Source organism: Tauraco erythrolophus, chromosome 6 (genome assembly GCF_009769465.1).
Source record: "Tauraco erythrolophus isolate bTauEry1 chromosome 6, bTauEry1.pri, whole genome shotgun sequence".
Classification (NCBI taxonomy): Eukaryota; Metazoa; Chordata; class Aves; order Musophagiformes; family Musophagidae; genus Tauraco; species Tauraco erythrolophus.
The window spans coordinates 18,581,107-18,594,985 of NC_141470.1; the positions used below are offsets into that span (position 1 = coordinate 18,581,107).

Sequence of the window (13,879 nt, forward strand, 5' to 3'; positions counted from 1 at the left end):
AAATTCCTATGGCACTGGAACAGGTTGCCTAGAGAAGTTGTGGCTGCCCCATCCCTGGAAGTGTTCAAGGCCAGGTTGGATGAGGCTTTGAGCAACCTGGTGTAGTGGAAGGTGTCCCTGCCCATGGCAGGGGGGTTGGAACTGGATGATCTTTGAGGTCCCTTCCAACCCTAACCATTCTATGATTCTATGGTCAGACCAAAGGGCACATCTTATACCAATCTAATAGATTGATCAGTAGTAAAATTTAATTTAGACTTTGCAGTTTTCAAACATTAGCTAACCCTGCATTTGGGAATCAAGAAAAAGCAGTACGTATTGCTCCATGACTGAGTACAGAAGTAGACAAAAGATTTCTCTTTATAAAGCCTCTTTCTGGTGCATTTGTTAGTTATTTATGTAATTATAAACCTTAACATGGATACTTTTATCCTGTTAGACTGATATTTTACAGTCCTTTACAACTATGTATCAGTTGGTAGGACAGGTGTGGCATACAGTATTCCCACTCCCTCCCTTTACACCTACTCTTTTTCTTAGTATTTAGGTGTAAGTGCTGCTGTTAATTCTTGCCCTCGACTGGCTGCAAAGGAAACATTGTCCACATGGATTGCAAGCACCCTGCCGGAGCCAGGCTTTCTGGGGATGTGAGCCTTATTTGTGAATTGAGGAGATTTTTCCATCCCATGAGCTGTGAGGTGGTTTTTTTTTTTCAGGTGGAAACACCGTTGTTTTCCAGCGTTTGCAGTTCAGCTGGCAACTAAGTCCACACATTCAGCTACGCTTAAAGTAACAACCAGCACTTTTAATTGCCTTTCATCCAAGGAATGCAAACAAACTCACAACTGCTCCGGGCCTAGTCAAAAATACTTTGTCAAACTACAAAATGCCACAAGCTTTGTGGCTGTCAGGACTAACAGTTTAACACCACACATTAGCAGCATCACAATAATTTAGGTTGAAATCAAGAAGCATTCAACGTCCGACTGAGGGTGCAAGAACGATCTTTCACGGGAATATTATCTGAGTAGGAATCAGCTAGTTTGCCAGGACTAACACTTTACTCTTGCAAAAATGCCTCTAGACTTTTTTTTTTTTTAGTTGCTAAGAATGTTGAGGAACACAGTTTTAATTCTTCTCTGAATGTCATGCCTTTCAGCTATTTATACTTCCAACAAGCTCATATCAGAATATCAGATCTTTCAGTGATAAAGGAAGATGATTTGTTGCAGTTAGAGAAGGTGTAAGAATAGTGTTGGCTGGGACAATGCAATTTTAATTTTTTTTTTTTTTTTTAGTTCATCTATTTGTCCTATCCTTTTCTAATATGAACAGTTGAAAATGCTTGTAAGATTACTAACACTCGCCCAATGTGCAATCATTCAGGCACTGAGCTGGAGTACAGGAGGACCCACGTTTGGAGGACCAGCTCTGTTCACAGCACTTTCTACCAACTTGCTTGTGTTACTTTTTGCAGTACCTGTGGGCTTTTTGGATGTTTCTGATCCACAGAACAAGTCAGGAATGATTAGGGCAATCTTTATCCATGAGATTGTTCAGGATGAGTTCGAAGCTGTGCTTTAAAGTCTAAAACTCAGTGAGAATTTTTGTATGTACTTACAGTAATTTTTTTAAATAGCATTTAATCCAGATTTAGGTTAAGCTAATAACGGGTCTGTTTAAGAACCTATCCATGAGTAGTTGAAATTGTATGTCCACTAAAGACTTTGCACCAAGAGGAAAATGGAAAACTTTAGATGAATTAAAATCAATTTTGTGTGTAGATAGACCCGGGTTTTACTACTAGATAAGCACAAACATAGCTAAGCAAATATGAATTGGACATATAGACCTATTTCACAGAAAGAAATCTCCTCTTAAAACAGAGCGTAAACACTATGCAGAAAACCAGTTTTATTAGGATGGGATAGAAGGGCGTGTCTTCACCTGCCTCTTTTTCTTGTTGCTATGGATATGTAACAGATACCTATGTATACACACATATACTTCTACACCATGTATTACTTCTCCCCATGCTCCATGGGTAAAAGTGGCGCTAATAACATGGCACTCTAAACAAAAGTAAAAAGATACAAAGTTCTATTTGTATAATTTATAACATTTATATATATTTATAATAATATAAAAAACCTCTTTTGATATGCCAGAGATATATTACTGAGATGCTTTTGGAATGACCACCCCAGAGAATTCCTGGAGTGCTTGCAGCCAGAACCAGCTGTCTTCAGAGGTCTTACTAATTAAGTAATTAGGCAACCAAGTTACACTCTTTGCTCTTGCTAATGTAAAGGTGTGTAGACGAAACTGCCCCTTAAGATAGGCATAGCTTTTTCTGGCGTCATCCTAACTTTATCCGAATGCACAGCTTACTATTTTATGCTCAAGAGGGCTGGAATTTGTGTGATGCAGAACCAAACCAGTGTGATGAGGAGAGGCAGCACAGAGGAGGATCCTCTGGCTTTACAGCTGAAATGGCTTGATTTGAACTGTAGCAAAGCTAGATCAGCTGGAAATCTCACTCTGCTCCCGTTCAGTGGGGTGGGAACGTTATCTGGGGTCTATAATCTCTACTTCAAATTTAAATCAGGTGTTCTACAGGAGAGAGTCATTGCATATAATTGACACTTGTGGTGGTCGTCTTCTTGCCAAGGACGAGCCAAATTAAAGGCTGATGAGAAGAAATATTTGAAGAGAGGTTTTAAAATAGCCATCGGAGCAAATTCTCAGATGACTCACAAATATCTTTAAATACTTTACCTCCCTTTTACGCTTCAGAGGCATGAAAGAGTGGTTAAGTGACTTGAGCAAGGACGTGCAAGAAGCCTGTGGAACAGTACAGATTTCCGTATTATATCTCAGAGCTTTTTGTTTATTCATACCATGCATAAATTATTTCTAAGACTAAATAGTTAATAAGGGTTGATTCTTACTATTTTTATGCCGGGAGCGAGGAGGAGGAGGTGGTGAAAGCGTTCGCTGCCCCCGGCAGAGCCGCGCGGCTGCACCTCGCACCCACCCGGGGGCTGCAGGGACCTCTCGTCCTCGGGGAGTTCGTCTTTCGGGGGGAAAAGGGCCAGGCCGCCCCTCTCCCGTTTAGAGAGGGGGTGGCCGGGGGGGGGGCTCCCCCATGCGCCGGGGGCCGCTCTGCAGCTTGGCCGCGGCCGGGCGGCGGCGCTGGCGAGGCCCGGGGGGGCCGCGCGTCACGGCGGGGGGCGGGCGGGCGGGGAGCCCCCGCTGCGGGGGCGTCGGGGCCGCGCCTGGGCAGCGGGCGGAGCCGCCGCCGCCGCCTGCCGGAGCCGCTCCGCGCGTCGGAGGCTGCGCTCGGCTCCGCTGGGCTCGGCAGCAGCTGCCGGGAGGGAGGCGGGCGCCGCCGCCCGCGCCGCGCCGATGGGTCTCCTCCTGCTCCTCTGGGCGTGTGCGGCCGCCGCCGGGGCAGGTGAGGGGCCGGGTCGGGGCTGCGGAGCCGCTGTCCGCCCCTGCCGCCTCCCCGGGGAACGAGGGCGGGGGCCGCCGCCCGGTGTGCGCCGGCGGCGGGTGGAAACTTTGCGGGGCGCCGGGGGCGGCGGCGGCGGGCTCTGCCCGCTACGGGGACCGGGAGTGGCCGGGGCGCTGCCGGCGCGGCGGGGCTGGGCTGGGCGTCCCTCGCTGCGCGGAGCGGGCGCGGGTCTCTGCGGGGCGCAGCCCGGCTTGTGCCCAGCCGCGAGCAGCGGGGAGGTAGGTGGCCGCTGCGCGGGTGCCGTGGGGCCGACGAGGGAAAGTTTTCCGAGAGCGATGTGCGCGCTGCGCCCCGCGGGGACGGGGTGCGGGCGAAGCGGGCCGGCGGAGCCGGGGTCCGGCCGGGCGGTGCACGGTGCTGCCCGCGGTAGCGGCTGGGAGAAGCCGCGTTACAGGCGCGTTGTAAGTGCGATATTCCTGCCGGTGCTGTGCCCGCTGCGTTATTCCTACGGTGTTGCGCGATCGAAGTACCGTTTCTCGTTCCTTGTGGAGGCTTTGTTCTCTTTCCTCTTGTCCCGAGTACCGCTCTTCCTCGGTTGGAGCTCAGGAGGGAGAAGTTTCTCGATGGTGCTTGTAGCTATTCTCAAGGAAGTTATTACCCGGCGCAATTATCAGAAACGCAAAGGAATCCACGTTTTAAGATTACAATTATTCTTATGGTAATTGTTACCTCTTCAGAATCTATAGAATAGTAGTTGGAGGAAAATACCGCTTGTCCCTTTCGCAGCAGCGTTACCGCCAGTAGTGCGCACACATGCTTGAAATGGTCCATAGGACCCGAAACTCCACTACTTGGAATTGCGAAGCCAGTCGGAAAGTTCTTTGTGTGCAACAATTGCTGCTGAAGCTGCGAGAGGAAAGAGCAAAACGCCTCTCCTAGAGCCTCCTCTTTACCGATTGAATGATTGTACACGAGTACGTGGGAATGACTTGGTTCCGTTGAGCGTGCTTTTACTTAAAGTTTTTCTATCCCCAAATAGCACGTCGCACATGTCGAGGAAATTATAAATGCGCTGCGTACGTTGCATGGATGCACGTTAGTTAGATGGAGCGTGGCATGATTGCTGGTGCTTGGGTGTAGGCGATAAAGGCGCAAGCAGAGAATACAAGCTGTTGGAGCTGTAAGGCAGAATTAATTTATTTTCAGGATTTCCTAGTGACATCATTCATAATTATATGGCTTAATCCTCTAATCTACTGTAGTGCCTTCAGTTCACATTGGGCCAGATCCACCAAGTCCTGAGATGGTTTCTATTTCCACCCACCTGACTGAATCATTTGGAGTTTTGTTGGTGTAAGCCACTGATTGAAGGGGAATGGCCCAATTACTTTAAATAGGAATTGAAAGCAACATCAGTCAGGATCAGGCCCAAGCTTTACACAGTTCTCCAGTGAGAGCAGACTGGTTGATGGTTAATTTTTACTTCAGAAAGAAACGGTATTTCCAGCTTCTCGTTCCACTGAAGAGAGGCAGCATAAAACACTCGATGCGAATGCGCTTGATATGCCTGTGGTATCTTTCTGATAGACTGTGGGAGACCACAGGGGAAAAGGAGGCTTGGTTATCACACTGAAGCTGCTGATTTGTTGTTTATTAATTATTAACTAGGCTTTTGAGTGCCTGCTGCAGTTCGAACAGCCAGTGCAGGAAAATGACTAGGTAGTTAAAGCAGTGTAGGCTCTTGCTAAATAGTTGCTGTGACATTAGCAATAGTCTCTGTTTTTGAAAGCATTTTAAAAGCTGGAAGGGGGCATGCTGAAGTTGTCACATATGATCCTTCACTGGCATAAATCGAAGCCTGTGGAGCTACAGTGATCTATACTTGTTGAGCCTCGGGTATTCAGGCTGGAATAAACAGCTTTAATAGAGCAGTGGAGCTACTGTGATTTATGAGAGTGCCTATACTTGCTAGATGTGATTTCTGTCCTCACCCTGTTGATGTCTGCGGCAGAGCTTTCAATGACTTTAATGAGGTCAAGATTTGTCTTACTGGACGTAGTTTGTCCTTTCCATTGAGCAAGTTTTAGTCCCTACTCGACCTCCCTTCGTATTAGTAGGTTTTTGCTGATCTGGATAGGTCTAACCCCTTTCAGATGAGGAACAGCATACTCTGTTCTTGGCAGGGACAGCAGACACTATCTCTCCTGACAGATAAGTTCACATGATTTACAGTGTGCTGCTTTTCTTCTGAATGAAAGCCTTAGGAGAAATAAGTCCTTCTTTCTTGCTTCAAAAACGATCTTTGCTTTTATGTGTTTTACGTGTGGTGTTTTTTTCTTTTTTTTTTTTTTTCCCTGGAAAGGCTGCTCCCTGTATTAATATATATGCTTGTATCTGGAGTTTGTACGTTGCAGCCCCCGCACTGGAAGAGTTGCTGTAGGTTGGAAATCAATAGGTAGGTAAGATCTCTCTGGTTGATCAGAGGCAGGTGTGCTAAAGGAGAGTAGTTGCTGTTGAATGGTGGCTATGGTGGGACAGGTATGTTTGTTTAGCAGCATCTTGACTGTGTGCAGTGGTTTGATACCAGAAGAGCTGACTGGCTATGCTTTTGATGCCGGTGTTTCTTCCAGAAAAATAAGGTGTTCTTGGTCTGTCAGCATGCGCGGTGTCAGTTGTGGTTGTTCAGTGCCCAGGCATCTAGAGTGGGTGAAGTCAAAGATAGTACTAAAAGCCTGATGATGTTGCTGATTGTCTGGGAAGTTTTTACCTTTGGAGAAGTTTATCCAAGTTCATGTTCTCTAATTTTAATTTTCTACGGAAAGGTACTTATGCCCACATCTTTATAAAAGCACTATGTACACACTTGAATATGTCAGCACTCTTGGAGCTTCAGTTCTGCCAGATGCCTCTGGATCTTAATTTTTCTTGTAGAGTAAGGTTGCTAGAGACTTCCTAAAGCTGCCTTTTCAATATTTTTAACTATTCTGCCCCTTGTGCACTAATATTCTCTGCATTAGCACACGTTATTCCAACAAGTTTTAATCCTTGGGTGAAAGAAAGGAGGAAGTGCTGTGATATGGATGATTTATGAGTAGAATATGTAACTTCTTGTTCGTTCTATACACCTCAGTAATTTCGTAGAGCCTTTCAAAGGATCAAACTAGAATATTTGCTGCTTAACTGATCCAGAAGCACAGCTCTGGAATAACAAATGAATCAATTTAGACCTGAATGTGAAGTCCACTCAGTGGAAATCAATCTGGATGTGCTTTACAGGTAATGTACTTGCTTCACGAAAGTCGGTGGGACTTTTACCAATGACTTCATCTGTGACAGGATTTCATTCTTGGAGCCTGTTTCCGTTACTAATGATGTTAGTGAAAAAATTTGTGAGGAAAGTGCTTGTATCTCACACAACGTACTTGACCTATGTCTTGGACACAGATGTCATGCCACACTCGTATTGAGAGACACGGTGGTCAGGCTGGCCTCTTCCCATCCCTGGGAAAAGGACACATGTTTAATGAACTTGATGTGCCATAACCATCTATTTTCCCTGAACTTTCAAACATAGCAACTTCAAATAGCTTGAGTGTGCATCTTTTCTGTCAATCCTATCAGGTCCCTACTAGTCCAGGGAGTGCCCAGTCTTCTCCTGGGCATAAGCTGTTTCAAAATTTTAGGTTTAGATTTGTGCTTCTCCAGTAGGTGCTCCTGCAGACCAGAAGGTGCTACCACGGGTCCAGGTGAACGAACGTCTCCTATCTGTAGGTAGGCTTTGACATGCTTCACAAGCATTGGCTGTACTGAAATTCAGAGGTGGGCTTCCGAAGCAGCATCAAACGGTTTTGTGAGTCACCCAGGGCTTTTGGGTTACAGGATGGTGTCCTTTACCCTGCTACTTTATCTTCTCCAGGATCATTTTGTCCGGTTGGGAAAATAGATTACGTTTAGACTATGAGTGTGGGGCCTCATCTGTTAGTCACAGCTAGATATGAAATGTGAGAGGAATTTTCAGTCCTCACGTCTCCCTGGAAATCGTGTAGCCAATAGATGAATGCTGCAAATCCCTTTCATCTTTTTGCATAGGTGGTTTTGGTTTTATTTATTTATTATACTTTAGCCTTATGAAGATACTGATCTGAAGATCAGTTTTAGAATGTTTTAACTTGTGTGTAGTAAAATCTGTGGAAAGGAAATAGTTTAACTGAAAGAACTGGAAAAGAATATCTTCTCTTTCCTGCAGCAGAGTTACTGCCGTATAAGTAAGTACTGGATAGAGAGTGTGTGTGCATGTGAAGGTACTAAAATGTCTGCTCTAGATATTCTTCTCCATTCTTTTCATTACCTGATTTAAAATAAAAATTGATCTAACTCTGTCTGTCTCTCTTTCTGCCTGCAACAGCTGTAGGATTTGGAATGGATCCTGACTTACAAATTGATATCATCACAGAACTGGATCTCGTGAATACCACCCTTGGGGTAACACAAGTGTCAGGACTACACAATGCCAGCAAAGCATTTTTATTCCAAGGTAAGACAAACATTCTCAGTTCTCTTATCTCACTTCTGTCTGCATGAGCTCGTAAGAGCTTTGATGCCTAACTGATTCCTTGTAATGGTAGTCTCACTTAACTGTCGCTTTCTTATATTTTTTATTTTTGGAAATAGTCTGTTACTTTCCTGAAATACATAGGGCGTTGTTTTTTTTTTTTTTTAGTGTGCTGTCAGGTAGTTGAGGTTAGAGATCTTTAGGGAAGTAAGTTTGGGTGGGTTTTCAACACTCTCCAATGTTTATTTCCAACTAAACATGTAAAAGCAGTTCCAAGGCGTGGATTCGGTTGTATTCTTGCATACTTTCTCTCTGTGACTGTATGCATGTAGAGACACACACAGATGAGGCTATGTAACTATGAGAAAGCATTTAATGTGTTGACACTGATTAGTAACACGTAGCAAGTCTTTCCTCAGCTTTGTGAAAACTTGAAGTGAGAAAATGTAAGAGTGTTGCATGGAACTGTCCAAGCTGAATACCAGTACAGAATAAGCCGCTTTGGATTGTGATCGTCATTCAATATTCTAAGATAACACTTGTGAAGTGTTTTAAAATGGTGGTGGGTTTTTTTTGTGTGTTTTTAGTGAGTGACATTCTGGATGAATTAACAAGTTTTACCATGGACTTAAGTAAGGTCCAGATTAAGAGACTGTGTCTCATGGGGTGGAAACACTGATTTGCTGCAATATGCTTATTAGGTGAGAAAGATATTTATATCGATTGAGATAAGCATGCACATTAAAGCACAGCTCGGAACATTTTTCTCATGGAGACTTCCTGTGTTTGTTTTTTCTCTGCTGTGCTTTACTCTGTGTTGAAGTGTGCATTAGCATCTGTCTCTTTGATATCTGTCCTCTGTAGCTGTTTTTAGCAGCAAACGATTATGATCTTATTTAGCTTTAGTTCTGGATCTGCAATGCTGACTGACTTTATTGCAAGTAATTAAAAAAGCGGGCCTATAATCTTAGTTCATTCTTTACCTGGCCAAGGCCAGTTTAGGAGCCAGAGCAGAGACATTTCTGGAAACCTCCTCAGAATTTGTTAGTCATATTTCCAATATTCTATGATACGATGGGTTGCATAGTTTTCACTGATTCCCAGATTAATGTCCAGAAGAAGGGCATTGATTTATTCATTTAAAGATACTAATTGTTTTTCTTCCGATACCCTGACTCCAGGGTTTGTGCATTATGGACAAACAATATTGAAGTACAGGCATTCCTATAAAGACTGCGTTGGCCTAACTGGCTTACGATATTTTAGTATTTCCAATTGCTATTCTGTGCAGCTAATTGGAACCACACTGATGAACTGTGATGGTGGGTTTTCGCAGACTGGTAGTCAGAGCTGCAGGGAAGAAGACTGAAATGTGTTTTTCAGGACACTGATTGAAACCATTGATACTGAAAGGAGTTTTGAAAGGCTAATGGTGAAGATGTTATGGATATTCAGTTCTTTTGGCCTTCAAGGACCCCACTTGCAGTTTACAAACTTGGAGAAGACTAGTGTAAAAAAGGTAGAGCTCATAAAGCTCACATGAGCAGATAAATTGAAAGATGGGAAGCACTGAACAGAAATCCACTATACGAAGTGAATAAACAATTTGAAGTCTGTGGTTAAGTAAATAAAGCTTTTTTAATTCCCACAACAGAAATTCTTCTTGCCAGTGCACACAGAAAGAGCCCTGTGCTTGGATATGATCTCTAGCATAAAACTTCTTGGAAGATGGCTTAGGAAAATTGTTGTCTTCAGTTAAGCTCATCAGCCCTTGGGCTGGGAGAAAACCAAAGACCTTTGGTCTATTACTCCATCTTGAGAGGTCTGTGAGGGGTCTTTTGCTGCTGCTGTTAGACAGGGTGGAAGTCCGAGGCCGCTCTGTTGGCCTCCTCCCTTCTTGTTCATATCTGTTATTTGTTAAATGTCAGCAGTTTGTCAGCAGCTGCATGAATTCCCTTTTACTAACAGAGGTGACTTACTTTACAACTACTGTTTGGCTGTGTGACAGGTCCTTTGGCTGGAACCAGGAGATACTTGATTTTTACCTTGCCATACAGTAAAACCAACGTAGAACTCAGGGCAATGTATGGGCAACTGCTATATCTAAGTTAAAGTGACACTTTTTCCCCTAGAGATTCACAAAAGAATTCACACAGAAGAAAGAAAACACTAGAAGTTAGTGCTTAGTTAAAAAATTACTGTAGTCTCTTGGACCAGCTATACCAGTCTCCAAGATGTGGTCCTTTCAGCAAAGCTTTGCCTTGATTAATTCTTACCGTATGCGAGTGGTTGATGCATACTGCGCCTCACTGCACCACGCTGCTCCGGTGTTGCTTCTGGGGCTCTGGGCAGTGGAGGAACTGCTTCTCCTGGCAGGCTGACTGCTGAACGTGGAGCCACATTAGAAGACCTCTTCACAAGTGCGCTTTCACCGCTGGGGATTTCCTAGTTTAGGAAACGAGAAGAGGAGTTTGTGAGTACGTTCTCTGCTGTGTGGTTTTCATAGGGACAGTTTTGCCTGCCACTTTGGCAGTGTCCTTACAGCAATGTAACAGGACTCTGAGCTTACATAAAGGTTCCCTGTGGATTGCTTTCTGTCTTGTAAGATGTATTTCCAAAAATGGCTTTACTAGAGCTGTTCAAACTGAGAGTGTTCCTTTGTGCGTCTGTGGAAGTCTACAGCTTTGAGGTAGAGAAATGGTAATTTTTCCCCAACCCAGTCAGTTACGTGTACTGCTGTAGTGAAAATATGGATTGTTTTCCTAAGCGAGGTTCTTTTTCTGTGAATTAAACTCTTTGAAATGGAAAGCTTTGTAAGTTTTGAGTATTCTCTCATTTAGAGGTGAAAAGAAGGAGTGAAGAAGGGGATAATGGGAAGATATGAACAAAAGAAAGAGAAACTATTATTTTAAATTAGATTTTTAGTCAGTGATGATAACTGTTACAGTAAGTGACATACTGCTTGTAACAAAGTTTCTGGGGAGCGATGTCATAGAATCATAGAATGGTTGGGGCTGGAAGGGACCTTCAAAGGTCATCTAGTCCAACCCCCCTGCAAGGAACAGGGATATCTCCAACTAGATCAGGTTGCTCAGGGCCTCATCCAACCGGGCCTTGAACGTCTCCAGGGATGGAGCATCCACCACCTCTCTGGGCAACCTGTTCCAGTGTTCTACAACTCTCATGGTAAAAAATTTTTTTCCTAATATCCAACCTGAATCTACCTCCCTCTATTTTAAAACCATTACCCCTTGTCCTATCACAACTGGCCCTCCTGAACAGCCTCTCCCCATCTTTCTTGTAGGCCCCCTTGAGGTACTGGAAGACCGCTATAAGGTCACCCCGGAGCCTCCTCTTCTCCAGGCTGAACAGCCCCAACTCTTTCAGCCTGTCCTCATAGGAAAGGTGCTCCAGCCCTTTTATCATCTTCGTGGCCCTCCTCTGGACCCTCTCCAACTGGTCCATGTCCTTCTTATGCTGGGGACTCCAGAACTGGACGCAATACTCCAAGTGAGGTCTCACGAGGGCAGAGTAGAGGGGGAGAATCACCTCCCTCGACCTGCTGGCCACGCTCCTCTTGATGCAGCCCAGGATGCGGTTGGCCTTCTGGGCCGCAAGAGCACATTGCCGGCTCATATTGAGCTTCTCGTCCACCAGTACTCCCAAGTCCTTCTCCTCAGGGCTGCTCACGATCCATTCTCCGCCCAGTCTGTATTTGTGCCTGGGATTGCCACGACCCAGATGTAGGACCTTGCATTTGGCCTGGTTAAACTTCATGAGGTTGGTACGGGCCCACCTCTCCAGCCTGTCGAGGTCCCTCTGGATGGCATCCCTCCCTTCCAGCATGTCGACGGCACCACACAGCTTGGTGTCATCGGCGAACTTGCTGAGGGTGCACTCCATGCCACTGTCCACGTCACCGACAAAGATATTGAAGAGGGCCGGGCCCAACACGGACCCCTGAGGGACGCCACTCGTGACCGGTCTCCACATGGACATCGAGCCGTTGACTACTACTCTCTGAGTGCGGCCATTGAGCCAATTCCTTATCCACCGAGTGGTCCATCCATCAAACCCATGACTCTCTAGTTTAGAGAGAAGAATGTCGTGCGGGACAGTGTCAAAAGCTTTGCACAAGTCCAGGTAGATGACATCCGTTGGTTGACCCTTGTCCACCGATGTTGTCACCCCATCATAAAAGGCCACCAAGTTGGTCAGGCACGATCTGCCTTTGGTGAAGCCATGTTGGCTGTCACCCACCACCTCCTTGCTCTCCATGTGCCTTAGCATGGTTCCCAGGAGAATCTGCTCCATGACCTTGCCAGGCACAGAGGTGAGGCTGACCGGCCTGTAGTTGCCCGGGTCCTCCTTGTTCCCCTTTTAAAAAATGGGGGTTATGTTCCCTCTCTTCCAGTCATCGGGGACCTCGCCAGACCGCCACGACTTCTCAAATACAATGGCCAGTGGCTTGGCAACTTCATCCGCCAGTTCCTTCAGGACCCGCGGATGGATCTCATCAGGTCCCATGGACTTGTGCACCTTCAAGTTCCTCAGATGTTCCCGAACCTGCTCTTCAAGTACAGTGGGAGGTGGTTCATCCTCACAGTCCCTGCTAGTTCTTTCCACAGCTTGGGTGGTAAGACAAGAGGCTTTATCAGTGAAGACTGAGGCAAAAAATTCATTGAGTACCTCAGCCTTCTCTATGTCCCGGGTGACCAGAGCACCAGTATCCTTCCGGAGGGGGCCTACGTTCTCCTTGGACTTCCTTTTGTCCCCTACATACCTATAGAAGCATTTCTTATTGCTTTTTATATCCCTTGCCAAATTCAATTCCTTCAGGGCTTTAGCCTTCCTCACTTGATCCCTGGTCACTCGTACAGCTTCTCTGTATTCCTCCCAGGCTATCTGTCTCCGCTTCCACCCTCTGTAGGCTAACCTCTTCATTTTCAGTTGGTCCAGGAGCTCCTTGCTCATCCACGCAGGCCTCCTGGTCTTTTTGCCCGACTTGTTCTTCATCGGGATGCACCTCTGCTGAGCTTGGAGGAGGTGCTCCTTGAATGTGGACCAACTTTCCTGGGCCCCTCGTCCCTCCAGGGCCGCCTCCCATGGCACTTTGCCCATCAAGTCCTTGAAGAGGCCGAAGTCCGCCTTCTTGAAGTCTAGGGTACAGAGTTTGCTGAATGGTTTCCTTGCTGCCCCGTGGATCTTGAACTCCACCGTGTCGTGGTCACTGCAGCCAAGGCTATCCTTAAGTTTCACATCGCCCACCAGTCCCTCCCTGTTGGTGAGCACAAGGTCAAGCATGGCACCCCTCCTTGTCGGCTCCTCTATCACCTGCAGGAGGAAGTTGTCATCCACGCATTCCAGGAACCTCCTGGAATGATTTGATTTATCCTAGAGAAAATGTAGAAGGACTCTTTTCCATGGAGAATTAGAAATTTCAGTCCAAGATGACCTCAGTGAAGCTAGTGGAGTATTCTGATTTTATAACAATATTGATAGTAATAGCTGAAACTCGGATTTCTGTGTGAAGTGGCTTTACAGGCAAAGAAACAAGTTCAGCTCCCTTGCAAGTTGTGTGACAGCATGATGTGGCAACTGAGAGATGTGGGTTGCCTTTATCTGTTCCTAATTCAGAGAAGCATAGAAACCTATAATTAAGTGTAGTCATCTGAGTGGCCCTGTTGGGCATGGACTTCAATTGTTAGAGTATTTCAACTGGATTTTTGATTGATCGGTTCCATTATTTGTGTTTCACTTCCATTCTCTCTGAAATGGGAATGAGGAAATCCAAAAAGGGGTGTTAAGTGCTGACAGTGTGAATTAGATGAAATGTAGATATCTAACTCGCAATTGCAATTCTGCAGTTT

General features: G+C 45.7%; 1 protein-coding gene across 1 annotated transcript in view; it reads left to right on the forward strand.

Annotated features, from left to right (window-relative positions):
* Positions 1-3,408: 3,408 nt before the first annotated feature.
* Positions 3,409-13,879, forward strand: part of NELL1 (neural EGFL like 1) — a 299,689-nt gene continuing 289,218 nt past the window's right edge. The window contains exons 1-2 of the mRNA XM_086613002.1: positions 3,409-3,457; positions 7,863-7,991. Coding sequence (XP_086469128.1) covers positions 3,409-3,457; positions 7,863-7,991 — 178 coding nt within the window. The remainder of the gene's footprint in view (positions 3,458-7,862; positions 7,992-13,879) is intronic.